At 40.6% G+C, this 17,781-nt stretch overlaps 1 protein-coding gene across 2 annotated transcripts in view; it reads left to right on the forward strand.

Annotated features, from left to right (window-relative positions):
- PRKCQ (protein kinase C theta) overlaps positions 1–17,781 on the forward strand; it is a 60,939-nt gene that overhangs the window by 17,790 nt on the left and 25,368 nt on the right. For both annotated transcript variants that reach the window (XM_082779053.1, XM_082779054.1), the window contains exons 2-11: positions 701–1,102; positions 2,242–2,367; positions 7,651–7,850; positions 9,598–9,658; positions 11,407–11,569; positions 12,066–12,097; positions 12,236–12,321; positions 13,377–13,506; positions 14,177–14,286; positions 16,150–16,273. In XM_082779053.1, coding sequence (XP_082635179.1) covers positions 2,250–2,367; positions 7,651–7,850; positions 9,598–9,658; positions 11,407–11,569; positions 12,066–12,097; positions 12,236–12,321; positions 13,377–13,506; positions 14,177–14,286; positions 16,150–16,273 — 1,024 coding nt within the window. In that variant the 5' untranslated portion in view covers positions 701–1,102; positions 2,242–2,249. The remainder of the gene's footprint in view (positions 1–700; positions 1,103–2,241; positions 2,368–7,650; positions 7,851–9,597; positions 9,659–11,406; positions 11,570–12,065; positions 12,098–12,235; positions 12,322–13,376; positions 13,507–14,176; positions 14,287–16,149; positions 16,274–17,781) is intronic.

Genomic DNA, 17,781 nt, shown 5'->3' on the forward strand with positions numbered 1-17,781 from the left:
TATTTTAATTCCTGTTAGAGAGATTTTTCCCTACCTAATTTGATCAGATTTCTCTGCTTCTGTCAGTACAGACAAAAATTTGAGCCTTTGTGCCATGGACCATTCATAATCCTTCCACTGTACCACTGAGCAGTGCCATAAATGCCCCTCTCCACAAAGCTAACCATGCTTAAATATCTAAATACAAGTGGTTTTCCAGAGCAAGTTCTTCAGAAACTTGGCTAATGTCTGTCTGCAATCCCCTTCAAAGAGATGCTGCCGTCACCCTGAGAAGAACATGACCGTATGAATCTCTGACATCCAGCCTCAAACGGAGCTTTGCCTTACCCAATTTTTTTCTTCTCTTTTCAAGTACATTACCAAAGAGAGTATCTGAGTCCCTGCTATTTTGCTGCAAACTCAGTCCGTTTTTTAGTTAATTTAACTCAGGAGCTCAAATGGGAAGTAGAGTCTTCCTATGTTGCTCATTGCATGGATTGGCCTTACTTAAGGCAATAAATTGAGGGAATCTCCTGCAAAACGTTGCCTACTGAAATCTCTGTAAGAATATAGTTGCAGTTTACTGCACAGGCCACCTGTTTGCAACAGTCTCAGAAAGCATGGCAGTGTGATTGCTCAGCACCTGTGAACATTCAGGCCAGAATAGCTGGCAGTTCAGTCCCAGTGCTAACTGTAGCCTTTTCTCTTCATTTTATAACAGGAAGCAGAAGATCTCACAATATCCAAGAGGCAAGTGAAACAACTACCTGCTGAGACCTGGCCATGTGCTAACAGAAAGTTGTTCTGACTTTTACTGTCACACTAGACTTTTGCACAAAAAGGGGCTGATGGAAACTCATCACTCCACACTGCTGGGTAAGAGGGGAGAAACTCAGTCAAAGGATTATGTCTTGGTTTCTCCAGTTTTCCTCTCTCTTTGATGGTCCTGTCTCCTGTTTCTTTGAACGGAGAGTCCAAGTTTTAAAGTCGGACTGGCCAGAGGAGCTCTTATCCTCATTCCTTCACCTGAGAAAATCCTTTCCATGTTGTCCACAACTGTGATGACCAGAGAAGCCCCTCCAGCCAAAGACTGAGCTTGTATATCAGGAAATACCATTTACAGGTAAGAAAATGTCATTCCCAGCAATGAACGTGGATCATCTGACATGTGAAGCTAGAGAAGCTGTCTTTAGGATTGAGCATTATATGTGTAAAAGGGAAGAAAGGCTTGTGGTGCATCCTACCCCACATGTCATTTGACTTTTTGCTTTTGTAGTTGAACAATTTATTTGACTGTTAACAGCTGGTGGTAGGACTCATGCATTCAGCTATGGTGGTCCAAGACACAGACATCTACAGATGAGTTCAAAGTGCCTCTTGCTCCCTGTCGACTAGAGGGGGAGCCAAGAATAACAAGCTCAGGAGTTTAAACAAAAGTTGTTTGGTAAATGCCAGTCCTTGGGTCCAGATGGCACAAAGATGGGCACCAACTACAGCGGTTAATAATTGCTGGCTTCACTAAATCTTCTCACTAGGAGCTCTGAAAGAGCCTGCAAAGAAGACGAACCCACAGGCTTTGTTGTGTTTCCTGGCATCTTGCTTTTATGTGTTTCTGTTTTCAGCTGCTTAGAATTATCCTGAGATCCTTTTTTTTTTTTTTTTCTCCACCCCTACACAGTGTGGTTCATACGAGCTGAATTTTCTCTTTATAGCTTCACTGATGAATGTGGGTCAGCACCCAGTCAGTTGGATGCCTGAGATCATTTCCATGCTGCATATAAATAGTGTGCAGTTATTTCACGGTTTCATGTTCAGCTTGCAGTCTTCCAACAGCCTTGTATTACCGAAACCCTTTCTATTCTCATAGCATTGAGCTTCGTGAATGCGTGACTCAACATCAATTACAGCAGAGGTTGTCCCAGCCAAGAAATTCCTGATTTGGCTCCTATGTATTGTTGTTCTCATTTCTGACAGCTGGTGTCGAGTCACTAGTCCTCAGAGCTGCTACTGCGGGTCCTTCCAGCCTTGCGATGAGTTCAGCTATGTGGTTAAGCTGACAGCTAAGTTACATTACCTTGTGCACATTAAGCAGTGCTTGGTCAGTCCATCATTTCGCTAGGCAGTGGAGGAAGTCAGAGAGTCTCCAGCTGGATGGATAACTAACGGCTGGCATACCCCTGTCCGGTGGAGATAAGAAGCTGGTTAAAACCAAGGGAATTTTTAGACTCTTCCCAAATATCGCCTGTCTTTTGTTTGACACAGGACTTGTCATGTCTCCCTTTCTGCGTATTGGTTTATCCAACTATGACAGTGGCCCTTACCTGCCATCCCAGGGGGAGGTGATTAATCCTTACTGTGCTGTGATGGTTAAAGAAGCCGTGGAGTCAGGTAAGTGGGGAGGTGTTAAACGTGCATGTGAACTTTTTTAGAAATGTGTGAGTTTTACTTTGCCATTGCTGGTGCATAGGAAGCATGTGGTAAATCCTTATAAGGGTTTGTGAAGTGCTTTTCAAGTCTAAACAACATGCAAGTTTGGGTTCAGAACTGCCTGCAAAAAGTCTGATTTGAAGATGAAGCTTAACAAAGTCTCTTTCTTCGGTGTGAGGTTATTATCAACTGAATTACAGGTCCCAGCATATGACACAGCTGACGAGCTGAGCTATATTCAGTTTCACTTTTATATGAGCAGTTGCTGTTTTGTCAGCTGGGACTCTAGACAGATAAAGTCTGGGTGTCCTAGGAATATCCTGGAAGGGCTGTCCTTGTTTATCACATTTTTTGAGGAACATACAGGTCCAGTAACTTCCAGCCTAAACAAACAAACAAACAAAACAAACAAACAAACAAAAAATAAAAATAAATGAATAAATAAAACCTCTCAAACATCCCCAGGCTTTGTAGAGGGAGTTAATTTCCCCACATAACTGCTGTACTGTGTGATATGTTTGGAGGTGAAACTGTCTGTTAAGCTGTTTTTTGCTGTTTCTTTTTTTTTTTTTTTCTGTGTCTGGATATATGGATTGTTGTACACTTTTCCTAACTGAACAGGAATGATGAATCCTCATTGGGAAAACACTTCGTATATGTCTTATGCATGAAAATAGTCTCAGTGAGAGGATGAAAAGTTTTTCAGTTCTGCTTTTCAACAGTCATTGAGATCAAGACCTTCAATGTTAGGAAATTTCTCATATTGGCTGTTATTTATCTTAAATCTTGGACAAATTCCTAACTCAACTGTTGCAATTCTTTTAAAGATGAATTTGACTCGGAAATCCCTTTTTATGCCTTGAACCCCCCACTACCACCCCCCACCCCCACTCCCAAATCAAACCTTCAGGGGATGTCAAAGTAGTTTTAAAAAAAGAAATTTTAGAATTTAAAAATAATTTGGTATTTCACTGTTTGTTTTGTTGTTTGTTTGGTTGGTTGTTTTTGTTTGTTTGTTTGTTTGTTTTTTGTGGTGGTAGTAGTGTTTTTCTTGTTGTTTTATTTTTAAAGAGTCATCATTTATCACACTGAACTTCAGCTTTGTTTAAATTACACTTTCAATGATTCTGAAAGATGTGGTGATTGGTAAAGTCAGAAGGAAAGAAAATGTTGCATGACAAGATATCGCTAAGATTTCACTTTTCACTGAAAATGTGACTTATTTCAGCTCTATGCTGTGCTTGGTTGTTTGCTTTAATGAGACCTTTGAAAGAGCCATAACTCAAACTGAAGCCTCTGTCAGTTCAAAAGTGAATAAAATCAATTTGGGCAGAACAAACCTGTATTTATTCATCTTACACAGAGCTGAAATTGTTTTCTGGCACCTAACAAACAAAAATGTACTAACTAGTGGCTATAATTTCTGTGTTTTGGAGAACCTTTAATAATAATAATAATAGTAAATAATAATAATAATACCCTAACAATGAGAAATGAAAAAATGTGTTTGGAAGAACATTTTTTCCATTAGTGAGGATCAAATACAGAAAACAAAATGACATGTTTCTGTTAGGTGGGGTGTAATTGCAGTTTTCTGACGGTTACATATTGAAACAGCCAGAGGAACTCTTCTCTAGTGAATTTGGTCTCTGGTCCTCATCATGTGCGTGATAGCAGCAGGAACCTCACAAGACTGATTCATCGTAGACTCTTGGGGAATCACCCTTGGAAGACGTTGCTCTTAGACACCCTCTGTCAGTAATTGTGTCAATGTCTAACCTCACCTAAAGGTGATTAAGCCAAGGTGGTAGGATACATCTCCCCTATTTCCAGCCTTCTACAAGGATATTGGTATCTGAGCAAGTTGGCCACCCTTGAATTACAGCCCAGGGGATCAAGCAGAGAAGGTGGATTCATCTCATCTTAAGGAAGACACCTAGAATAGGTCTTATGAATTATACCCTAGAAAAGCCCCGTGCTCTCCGCTGACTCTGAGGGTAGTTTAGACAATCTGCTCAGAGGTACGTGCCTGATATTCAGTGAGATGAGCCTAGTGCTAAATGCCAGAAATGATCTCAACATGACCATCCACAAGTTTTGTGCTCAAACAGCCTCAGAGAAGGCAAAAGGCAACGAGGATCACAGGACGAATGTTAGCTGAGAGTATCTGAAATAGCTGCATTCTGGTTTGTGATTTTTGTTCACTATTTACTCTCCAATTCCCAGTTTTCACAGAGCACTTGTAGTGATGAAATTCAAAACATTTTTATTGTGATGCCTCATTATGCAAATTTTGGCTGAATTGGCATGTCCAGGAAACAGAAATGTGTCTGCTGCAAAGGCTTTAAGAGATACAAACAACCCTGACTGCCAGACTTGTGCTCTGTCTAATGCATGCCAAGTATTTCTTCAGATCAAATGATTGCTATACAACAGTAAGAGCTGAATCCATGATAGATCCAATCCCAATTTCCTGCATTTTTTTTTTTTTCTGGAATTATTTTGGTAGATGTGTCTACTGTGGCTTTTGCAAAGACCTTCTATGGACTGGATATATTATGTGTAGCACCAGGAAAGTAAGGGTATTGGTATTTGTTTGTTTGTTTGTTTGTTTGCAAAGGGACAAGTGATAGATGATGAGTATGTTAGGTTCCCAAAAAAAGGAGTTTGATTCATTTTGTGTTTATGCCAAAAGTTGCCTCATGTGCACCAGCAGTTATAATTAAGTCACGGGGGCAGAGGACACAAGGTCTGGGAGTAATGCCCGTCATCTGTGGACACAAGGATGTCACAAAAAAGGGCACCCTAAAGAATTTCAGAAGCCCAAGAAGGATCTTAGACTGCCTCTTATATATTTTTGCCACCTACTTATGTCATAAAAAAAGATCTTGGTAATTTGTGATATAATCTTTAAAAAAAAAAAAAAAAAAAAAAACTACACATAGCTAGATACGTTATAGCAATTTATTTCTGATTACAAACCATTCCAGAGATCATAGGCACCTCTGAGGTGTAAAAATATCTGTCCTTTAAAAATGGCTTCTGCCTTCCCAAGCCACCTGGCCTGGTGCCATTTTGACACCTGTCTTGGTGACATTTACTTCGTGAAAGATCCTGCTCCGTGCTTGAACTCAGCAGGCCTGCAGGAGAAGTGCTTCCAGCTACAGTGGGAGCTGCTCCCCAGGAAAGACAGATGCTATTTCATTATTCAGGAGCCAAGGGTTAGACTAATCCTTGGCAGGACTCCACAGACGTCAGTGGGGATGCACTGGGGATGCGTGTCTGATCCCGTGCACTGGCCAGTTCATTCGCATTCTAGGGTTTGTTTGTTTGAGCTGTACATTTTGGAGTGTGATGCTAGCCAAAGCACTTGTTTTTCAAATAGTGTGTTTCACATCCTTGGAGTAGTTTGTTGAGGTGGCAAGGGAATAATGTTCCTTACTGAGATTTCCGTCCTCTGTTGCACTTTTTCTGCCTTATTTTGGTTGCTTTCATTGAAACAGTGGCTTAAATATATATTTGCAAGTTTGATGGGAATGAGTTATGCCTCTGAACAATGGTATTTGACTGCTTAAATCTTCATACATGAAAAGCCAGCCCCACTTAACTGATGAAGATTGATTCACCTTTGACTGAGGTGCTCTAAAATTAGAGGAAACTGAGTTTTAACCTAAGATTTAACTGCACAAGTATTTGCCATACCAGAAAGTGATTTTCTGTTGTGGGAGTGACCTCTGCTTAGCTTTGCAATGCAAGCCAATGCTGATGGTCAGAGCATCCTGCAGCTCCAATCAAGTTTATGTGGATAAAACTAGCATAAAACTGTTCCATGAGAGGCAAGTGCTGGGCTGTGGAGTGAAATTTCAGCAAGTTGGTATTGATTGTAGGATAATATAAATCCTTGCCAAGTTGCTTTCTCAAATTATAATTATCTAGTGGTGGTGGGACATTTTTGTTATGGTCTCACAGCTCTGATATTTGTTTTATCCCCAATAAATGTTCTCTCATGTCCTGAGAAGAATGTTGCACAAATTTAATCCATCCTGTAGGTGCGGTGCAAGCCTCAAAAATCCCTGAGTTCCTCCCTGGGGAAATCAAAGCTGATTAGAGGAAAGAAACCTAAATTAGTTCTCCCATGAAGGGAAAGGCAGATAAAGATTTCCTCCACCACATGTCATGTTCCAGGCTATCGGCTGCATGTGCTTTTCCAGCTGGTGGGGTAAGGGAAAGGGCTGGGACTGTTGGAAACAGGAGCAGGGTCTTGAGGAGACAGGAGTCACAGCTCTACTGCTCACACAACTGTTTTTTATTCTCTTGTTCCATCTGCTTTGACATTTGATAGACTGAAAGTTTGCAGAGGGTAACTGTGAAGTAGAATTTTCCTTAATTTCCAAGCCTTTTACAGGGTATAAAACTGGCCATGTGAAATGAAGCAAGCTGGCTGAGAAGCTTTTAATTTGACATATCGAAGTAAAGAGATGACTGCCAGCTAATGCTAGGGCTCAGAGACACCTTACATCATTTTAAGATGTGTCTGTTGTGAAGGAAGAGGAACGAGTGCATGAAGAGGTGCAAGAAAGGTCTGCTAGGTCAACCTTGCTGTGGATATGGTTGCAGGTTTGCAAGAGAGTTATTTATTTTTAACAGACCTGAGGTAGCTGAGAAGTAACATCAGACTCGCCATACACAGCAGCTGAGCCTAATCACAAAGTGCATCCAGATTTTGGGGGCATTGAAGCAAACCCTTTCATTTCGCATTGCAGTGGGACAGATGACACATGTAACTGGTTATCTGTGATGGGTCTCATGTAATTAGATGTGGGTATCTTACTGTGTCAGAATCTACATTTGAGATCTACTTAATAAAATTAATGTAATCAGGGTTGGAAATTGTGTTTCTCTAAAGTAGATGCCTATATTTGGTCAAATAAATGCACCCTAACTCCACTGATGTATATGTACTAAATTCCTTTCACTATCTCTGAAGGCAGCCGATATTCAAATAGATCAGATATTGACTTGCACATTGTAGACACCTAAAGTTAAGTGAGATGAATCCTTTCCCAGCTTTAACTTCACACAGTAACTTCTTAAGACACTTTAACATCATCCATTACATACCTTCCCCAGAGAGAGACCTTAAAGTGTGTAAATAACACAAATCTGTCTCAGGGACTGTAGAGTGGCTGCCTTAATGCAGATGAGAAGAAAATGTAGCTAATCCAAACCGTTTCTTGTTGACAGAAAATGGCCAAGTGTATGTGCAGAAGAAGCCCACCATGTACCCACCGTGGAACAGCACTTTCGATGCTCACATCAACAACGGCAGGGTCATGCACATCGTCGTCAAGGACAAAAGTGCCGAAATGGTCTCAGAGACCACAGTGGAACTCAAGGTGCTGGCGGAGAGGTGTAAAAAGAGCAATGGGAAGACAGAAATATGGGTGAGCTTCATTATTTCCTCTTGCAGCATGTGATGGAAAGCTGAGGAATAATGTTTTGAGTCTGCTTGGGTTTATCTTGAAGGAAAGATTTCCATGCATATCACAAAAAAAGGGAGCACAGCAAGTTTGTATTACCCGCTGCTGTTATATTGAAACATATGCTCTCTATTAGCAAAGATTCTGGTTCATGTGAGCTGTGCCCATGTATTAATTTTTGCTTAAGGAATCCACTGGGGACAAATGGTAATTTAAGTGGCTAAATGTGAATTATTTTATGTGCTCTAGGGGAACAGCTTTAAAAATTTAATCTAATATCAAGTAACTGATTCACAGCTACCTGACATCAGAATTATGCCAGAGGAACTCCTTTAAAATCACCGGAGTTACAGTGGAGTAAATTTGAAATATCAGTCTTCATAAGGATGCTAAATGTAAGGTTGTATTCCCTGACAGTCCAAGCAAGAAAGCTGCTGATAAAAGTCTTTAACATGTAGTATTCAGGAGCAATGTCATGAATAACTAAAAAGGGGAACGGCATTTGGAGAGAAACTGATTTCCTGGAATTGTTTTGTTTTTCTTGCCCGTTATCAAGTTAAGCTACTTGAATTAAGCAGCGAGTGGAAATGTCAAAAAGGCCTTGGCTTCTTAAAAGACTTAAGGGCATGATTTGGTAGAGAATTGCACTTTTAACACAACACTTGGAAGGAATGAAGATACTTAGGGTTGAAATTGAAAACTGGAAGGCCTTGCTCAGCATCACTCCAACTCCAACCCAAGGCTTCGAAGGTTTGGGAGGCTGTAGTGTGGTGAAGAGGAAAGGGGGGATGTAGGCAGAGTACTGCTTGTTCATAGCAAGAGTAACTAATCTGAGATTAAATAAAGTAGGGAGACAATAGTCCTGTTTTTTCCCAGCCTGGGAGCATTTCCTAAGGTCTTCACTCACTCTCAGATACAAGTTATGACCTAAGGAGGCTGGTCTCAGATATCCCATCCACCAAAGATTAGGATGGGAATGAAAAATGTTTTTCTCACTTTTCTGTACAATGTCATTGCTTCACCCAAAACGTAGAGAGGTAGTCTAGCTCAGACTGTGCTGGAGATGGGTGGGGAAGACACTGCTGTAGTTTTCAGCCTGAAGAAATCCTTGAATTGTTACTTCCTATACAAGTGGACCCAGATTTTAAAAAGGCACGTATGGATGAAGGTTTGGATAGGTGCGTCCAGTAGGAGGACCTAAAAAAATACCTGAGAAATTTTGTACTATCACTCACATTGACTAATGAAAGTTAGAATTGCAGGTGCAGGTTTCTAAAGATTTCAGAGATTTCAGTGTTCTTTTAGCACCTGTCTGAAGTTGGCTGGATTTTTAGAATACTTCCCCCTTGTATAATCCTCTCGGAATGACAAGTTTTCTCTATAGACATGCTGGTCCTGACCTGCTGTTTAATAACTTGCTTATAATTTCTGTTTTAGTCACTTTTATCTGTTCAGTCATGCAGCTCTGAGATTTTGATAAAAGCTGATCAATCTACAGTTGCTGCCCACTCACCATATACCCCCACATCAGTATGAAAACTCAACTATTAGTATTCATTGACATTCATCAGTTACCACTGGGAAATTGAGGTAGCTTGAGCCATCTGAAATGATAGTTGTTTCTTTGAACGTCTGTTTAACGATTGCACTTTTCTTTTTCTTGTTTCTTTTTCTTTCTTTTTTTTTTTTTTTTTTCACTTATCACAACCAGCTAGAACTGAAACCTCAAGGGCGAATGCTGATGAATGCAAGATACTTCCTGGAAATCAGTGGCAAGTGAATTTATTTGCTAATTGATAGATGTAATTTCTGGTTACGTGGGGCAGATGTGGTGTCTTCACTGAAAGCAGAGCATACTTTATTACTGATTTATTCATAGGAACTATCATAATGTTTTGAAATGAACACCACAGAAAAGCAATTACTATCGCATGGTGGGGATGAAGACTGACTGCTCATCTGTAATTTGTAAGGCAAATTTTTGGTTGTTTTGTCATTGAAACAGTACGTTCTTCTTATTATACAAAGTAAGATGGAATAGATACATAAGGAGCCCACTCCCTCTGAAATTATTGCACGTGTATGTATGCATACAACATGTACCATGGTGTGCATGATAGTGCGGCCATAAAGGATGGGTTATGTTTTACAGCTGACAACACCTAAATACACGTGAGTTGCGTGCCTAAGAATAAGAGCAATCTAGGCAAAACAGAAAAAGAACCTAGAGAGTGATTCATCTGATCAGACGCAGGTGCCTGCTGCATGGTGAGCTGAGTCATTTGCTAGGCTCCATTGCCTGCACCAGCTGGACCTCCAGGGAGGTAGCGCTGGCTTAGTCACCCTGCACAGGACACACCTTTGTTTAGGTGTCTTCACTGAGAACTCGATCTCATCTGCTGAGCTCAATGTCCATGGGAAATGTATTTGCTTTGTTGAAAGAAATGGGTTGCAATCAAAATGGTCAGTCATGATCTCCTGTCTTTGATGACAACGTTTTTGCAGTCTTTCAAGGATGTGGGGTGAAGCTATAGGTTGTAGATATCTACAAGGACCTTTCATTTCCAGAATCACAGAAGTACTGAAAGCATCTAATAGAATGTGTATACCAATATTCTCCTCAACCATTCCCAACTTTAAAATAGCATAGATTCTTGTTGCCTCCTTTCATGTTATAAAGCATCGGAGAGTCCAAAGCATAGAAAATGCAAGTTGCATTTGTATTACAAATAACAGGATCATCATCAGATCAGTCAGGGGGGCAGTTTCCACAGAATATCTAAGTAATTTGCTGTGTAATGCATGACTAAATCAAGACAGAAATTGAGAGTTAGATATTGTGTGCATATCAAGATTTGTAGACATGAGCGTGTACCTAAGTGCACATGCATATATGCATGAGTAGCCAGAGTTGGTGTGTTTTCTGTTCTAAAAAGTTTAAATGCGAACTCTGAATAATGACATGAACACAGGAAACAGCGAAGCAACTGTTGGCATGGAAAAATAACAACAACAACAAGAATATCATAAGAACATACATAAATGTTTACTCACAACCATAGACACACACACATGAAAGATTCAGTTAAATGCCCACATTTCAATATCCATTTATCTATCCATCTATCTGTACACGTGTATGTGCATTTATAAATAGATATTCTTATGTAATTTATCTTTTTTATTGTTCTTCAGTGCTATATAAAGTTCAAATGTAATATTTAGCTGCAAATTACCTCTCCTTGGGAAATTTCTGGTCTATATTTCAAAATAGCATTATGAATATTCAGGGGAGCTTAAAATCCTCAGTTTGAAGTCATTTTAGTGTCCCTGTAGGAATGGTAGATAAAAAAAAATCCAAACAAGCCTTGTGTGGATTTCAGAAAGCAGGATTTCCTTAAAATATTCATTCCCATGAGTGAATCATCAGCTTTGGTCAGTTAGTATTTTTGGCAACTGCATTTTCTCAAGGTGCATGACCAGGACAGTGTACCCTAACAAATGTTCTGCTTCCTTTCAGATGCAAAGGACCTAGCTGACTGTGAGACCGAAGGCTTTTTCTCCTTGCATCAGCGCAGGGGAGCCATTAAACAGGCCAAAATCCATAATGTCAAGTGTCACGAGTTCACAGCCACCTTCTTTCCACAACCTACCTTCTGCTCCGTCTGTCATGAGTTTGTCTGGTAAATGAAAATAGATCTGTGCACATTTTCCCCTTTCAACTTGAAGGAGCAGCTCTGCTACTTTAGTGAATATCTGTGTTCCTGCTGTCAGCAGGACTGGAGGCTTGGCATCCTGCATGTAGGAGTTACTGCATCACTTCAAGGATGTGGTTCACAGTTGTAATTCCAGCTGTGAAAATTCCTTTCATTTTTAGTGTATTATTGTTACAAATACTTTTGTCTTTGGCCAAATGCATGGACGTTTCTAATCAGCCTAGTTTTCTGTTTAGATATTGCAAAATTCAATATGTAACTATGAACTGGAAGGGCTGTGAAAACCAGTTTCCAGCAGTTAGAGTGAATGAAGGTAGTTAGATTAGAGAAACTCTGTAAAGATGGATAAAAAGCAAGACTGTTTTATTCTTTTTCTTTCGTAACTGTTGCTTTTCTTTCAAATGTAGAGGCAATTCAGAAATTTCAGAAAATTCAGACTTAACCATTTCTCTGTTTATTTCAGGGGTCTGAATAAACAAGGCTATCAATGCAGACGTAAGTTTTTGTGTTTGTTTTTGTTGTTGTTTTGTGTTTTCTTTTTGTTCTTTTTTTTTTTTTTGTTACTATCATTATTTACTTTGTCTTTTCTTAAGGGATTTTTTCATGAATGCTATGACACATTTGTTCTTTCAGAGTGTAATGCTGCCATTCATAAGAAGTGCATTGATAAAGTAATAGCCAAGTGTACAGGATCAGCAGTCAATAGCAGAGAAACAATGGTATGTATTATTATTTGGTTGCTTATTTTTGGTTGCACTTGAGTGTCATTCATATCTCTCCTGCATTGCTGTAAAAGAACTTCATATGAAGCAAAGCATGCTACTGAACTAAAATCTGTGTGATCTGATCTGCATCCTTTGGTTTTTGTATGCCCAGTGGTTTCATTACCTCCTACTTGTGATTTACTCAAATCTGCCACTGAATAAGCAGTCACTGAATCAGGACTGACGTTTTCCTAATGTATGAAGTATAGCTCAGGGAAAAGCCATGGACATGAGGTGGAGAATTACTAGAGGAAATTCTTCACTATCCAGTGTTAGGCAGGATGTCATACTGAATTTTCAGAGCAGTACTTTAACATCCCAGTCTGTGTCATCTGAGATTTCCAAACTATTACTGGAAGATCTAGCATCTCCAATATTATTTATTTTTTTTTTATATCAGTTTATGATAAAATTTATTTTTGGTGGGCAAAAACTGAGCTTATACTCCTGATATTACTTTTTTCTTAATTGTGTTCTACAGCTTATGTTTTTCTCCAGTCCCTGGTACATGTTATCTTTTTACAGTCTTTAGAGATGAGAGTCATCTCACCTGTCTTCTAACACCTCCAGTGTAAATGTATCCAGCTTTGTCATCACATTTAAGTCCCTATATACGAAAAGAAGAAGAATAAGCTTTTCTAAGGACTGATTCATGGCAACAAATGTAGACATCCATTTTCAGGATGAGATGAATCTTTTCTTGAATTATGTCTGTTTCTCTATTGAGAATTAGGGAATCTGGGTGAGTAGCTGAGATGCAGACAGCTACGTGGTCAGATAAATCAAACTCAAGGATTAAATTACCCAACTTCCAATGAATTGCATAGATATTATGCATTAAAATTTGTCTTTGCATATCTGAATGTTAGATTTCTTCTTGATGATCATACCCAAGAATAAAACAGCAGTAAATACCCCACCTTCTTTGGTACAAGGTTGGGGGCTGTTGATTTTTCATGCAGAACTGCAGCAGAGGGAAGTGAATTGCCAACATGGCTTTTCTGTTACAGTTCCACAAGGAGAGATTCAAGATTGATGTGCCTCACCGCTTCAAAGTCTACAACTACAAGAGTCCAACGTTCTGTGAGCACTGTGGCACGCTGCTCTGGGGCCTTGCACGGCAAGGACTGAAGTGTGATGGTGAGTCCCTGGTGTATGTGGCACAGGCTGAGCATGAGAGCAGGCTGCTGTCTTTAAAGAGCTCCAATCTAGAGAGCCAAATCACATTTCTTGCATTTCTGTCTGAAACCTGGATAAAATGGTGTCAGGGATGGTGAAGTGTCGTCAAGAGGAGCATCCCTCAAGGAGGATCTGTAGAAGAATATGTGATCCATGAGGCTGAAGAGTCACTTCCCAGAGAGACAAAGGAATATTGCAGTGCCTGCTACTGATATTCCAAAATCAGGAATTTTGGAATAAAATAAACTTCCACACTCTATTTTCACTATCAGACAGACCTAAGACACTTCCCCTTCATGATCCTATGCCAAAAGGGAGATCCTGTTCTGTGACCACAGTTATCTCTGAGCTGAAGTGCATTATAGGATTTTGGAAGTCTGTATTTGCCAAGGCTGATGGATGTAAAAATGCCCAGTAGTAACTATAAAAATCCCATCTCTGGAGACTAACCAAAAGGCAACATGAGTGCAGTCTAATCAGACATAAATGATGCTGTGGAGCCCAGGCTTTGAACTTTTTATGCTGGTCTTTGCCATTGGCCAACAGCAACATCTTCCTCCCCAACGTGAAGTTAAATCCTTTACAGCCCAGCAACCTTCTGTTGTCCTGACACCTCCGTTCTTTCTTTCAGCTTGTGACATGAACGTCCATCACAAGTGCCAGACAAAAGTAGCAAACCTTTGCGGAGTTAACCAGAAACTAATGGCTGAAGCTCTGGCAATGATAGAGAGCACCCAACAGGTATGTACTTCAATCTATGAGTGACCTGCAGAGTGAAGGATCAATTGTTCAATGTTTGTCTCAGTACAAGAAATAAAGGCATTGAGTGGAGCACTGTGGGTAGCTAGTTCAAAACAGAGAATGGAAAATGAGTCCCCATGGGCAGGGATACCTCCCACCACCCACCAGGGATGGGACAGCCACAGCTCCTCTGGGCAGCCTGGGCCAAGGCCTCACCATGCTCCGAGTGAAGAATTTCCTCCTAATGCCTTGTCTAAATCTACCCTCTTTTAGTTTAAAGCTATTGCCCCATCCTATGGCTTCACCCCCGACTCAGAGTCCCTCCCCAGCTCTCCTGCAGCCCCTTCAGGCCCTGGCAGGCTGCTGGGAGGTCTCCCTGGAGCCTTCTCCAGGCTGAACAACCCCAGCTCTCTCGGCTTGTCTTCATAGAAGACAGGCTAATTAATTGCGTCAATGGAAAAGCATTGTCTCTGAATCAGGAGTTCTCTGAGCTACATATCTCTGGAGATAGGGAGAATCATTTGAGGAGCTGGCCTGACATGCTTTCACTCTCCTTACATCTTTACAGGGTGTCTGCTTAATGCCTGTCTCAGAGAGGACATGACCTGGATGGACTCTCTGATTCAGTACAGCTGTAGTTACATTATGTTTGTAGCTTAAGTTGTGTAACAGGGTCCGAGAAACAGGGAGAGGAACTTGGTTTGGGTCCTTTGGTGTCATGACCTTGCTATGCGGTTGTCATTCAGCAATTTCTCCTGTGTCTCTCTGACTTGTTTGTTGTGAAACTCATCAGAGCAGGCACTCTCATGAAGAGACCTGGACCTTGGAGAGAGGGTCTAGATAATACTATCATGTAAATAATACTGTGCAAACACAGCAAGTTGACTTAAAAGAAGGAAAAATAGGCTGTCACAAGCCCCAAGCCTCTAGAGAAGATTCTAGTTCCAAATCAGGATTGTTAGGATGCCTCTCAGCTCTTGAATAACCTCAGAGGGGGAACAAAATGTGTAGGTTCACAGTCCTGCATATTTAGGTTCTTCCAGTATACCAAGGCAAAATCTTCATACACCCAGCAGGTGTTTTTCCATCTGTAACTTCCTGAGAGTCTACCTGCAAGGTTTAACTCTGCATACTGCTCACCTTTATTCAATAGGCGGTGTTGCCAAATCTTCAAAGAGGATTTTTTTCTGCTTTTACTTCTCCATTTCCTATCTGCTGGCTGGCTGCAGCTCCTTGAACTACATACAGGTGTCTTTGAGTCACTGTTGAAAGGTGAAGAGGGCAAACGCTAGATTCTTCTACCCAAATATTCTTCCTATCTCCAAAAATTTAGGCCATGGGAACTTCTTGAGCTGTAGGTGGGGTCTTAGCGTTTTAATAGCCCTCACTTGATTTCTCTTTCATGCTTTTGTCTCATTATACTTGAATCCAGATGAACTCTTATCCTCTGCAACATGCCAGGAAAAGGAGTTCCTCAAAATGACACCCAGGCAGTGTGCAGAGATAAGACTGCAGTATGATCCTGCCTACAGGTTCCCCTTCAAAGAGAACTATTGGGAAGGAAAATGATAGTTAAAATGTCCTTTGTGAGGATAGCCAGGGACACAGACCCCTGTGCAGAATAGGGTATCTTTGCATTGGCATACAAACACCTAGTAACACACACAGACACATGAGAAGCCTTGCTGAAGGTTGTGGGTTCCTCAAACCCCCAAACATTGGGTACAGTTATGCTCCTTTCAAATACAAAGACCTCTTCTATATTTTGGCTTGTGTGACAGTCACAGTCAAGAAGCAATGGTGTCCATAAGCTCAGAACATGACATTTGGCTTAAAAGTCATTTGCTGTTTTCTGTAATCCAGGCTCGATCTCAGCGTGACACAGAACAGATCTCCAGAGATGGACCTCTTGAAATTGGCCTCCCAGTACTTGTGAAGGATATAACACCTCTTCAAGCAATTCCAACATCTACAACAGGAAAAAAAGGTAGTTTCCCCTAGTGGTATGGTACAGCAGGCTTTTTTTTTTTTTTTTTTCTTCCTATTGTACACAGTTTGGTGGGGGTTGCAAGGGTTGAGAAGGTTGAGAATATATTAGCCAATTAATCTTTCATGCATCTTTCCTACCTAGAGCAAGACATATCCTTCCTCATCCCTGAATATCTTCAGCTCTTTCCAAGTCACTTAGGCTAGGCAGATACCCTAGATCTCAGCCTGGTTCCTTTCTTCTCTGTAAACCTGCACTTTCCCTATGCCATCCCAGCCTCTAGCAACATAAGACATCAACCACTACTCATCCAGCTAGTCCCTAAACTCTCTGATCCAGTACTTCAGCATAACTCTTACCTCCATTGGCAATAATGTGTTTATTCTTCTCCTGGGACTCACAAACCATAATATATGAAAAATTTAAAGAGAATCCAAGCTTGGAACAGGAGGCTGGGAGACATTCTGATCACCATGGCTAATTCTCTTTCTAATTTCTGATTTTTGGGTAGAGGTTGACATCCAGTCCCTCTGAATAACATTGACTCATCCCCACTTCATTCACCCAAGGAAAATTACACTCCTGGGAAGATCCCTTGTTTGTCTGCTTTATGCTCAGGTCAGAGAACTCTGGATTTTAGGATCAGAAATGTCACTTTTCTTTCATAAGACCTGTGTGTCCCACATAGAAGGTCTTTTCAGGACCAGCTTCATGGTTTATGGTGCTCCTCCAAGCACCATACTGAAAGTGCATCAGACCTATGATGGTACTGACACAACGTTTTTGCAGACTCCCACAAGCTTTAAAATATCAGAAAGGGGAGGAAAAAAAAAGAAAAGTACTGGTGAATCAATACCTAAAAAAAAAAAAAAAAAAAAAAAAAGAAGGACTAAGACAGTAGGTCCTCAGTTCAAACCCTAAACAAAGCTCAAGATCACCATCATCATATTTCTCAATGCAAGTAAGTACTGCCCTGTGTGGAGTTAACCACTCAGAAACAGAAACTAGAATAAAAGCCAGATGGCACTGGCTAAAGCATGTCAGAGCTACATTACACAAGTACTCTGGGTTTGATCCAGGCTATTGAGACTCAGAGGCTGGTTTTGGTACCGTACGATGTTAGACCCCTGAGAGAAAATTAATGATGTTCCCATCTATTCTTATTTTCTGTGGGTTGCAAGGAGAACTGACTATGTTGATGTGTATGGTAAAACCCAAATGGATTCACATCTGGTTTATTTATGTCTGTTTGTCTGATGAGTAGTGTTCTTGCTGGTCAGTGATTTAGGACAGTACAAGTGTGTGAGTGCATGGGATGAATCCAGAAAGGGACAGGCCCTTTTAGAAGTTTACATACAAGTGAATGGAATATTGAATAAACTCTCAGTAATTCCACTCCAGAACAGCTGGAGTATTTGATCAGAATGTCACAACCAGAGCAGGGACCCAATATGAAGATGCTGTCCCTGCCATCTGATTCACATGCTGGTTTTGCCAAGGGCCTTAAA

Source organism: Aythya marila, assembly GCF_965140915.1.
Source record: "Aythya marila genome assembly, chromosome: 1".
NCBI lineage: Eukaryota > Metazoa > Chordata > Aves > Anseriformes > Anatidae > Aythya > Aythya marila.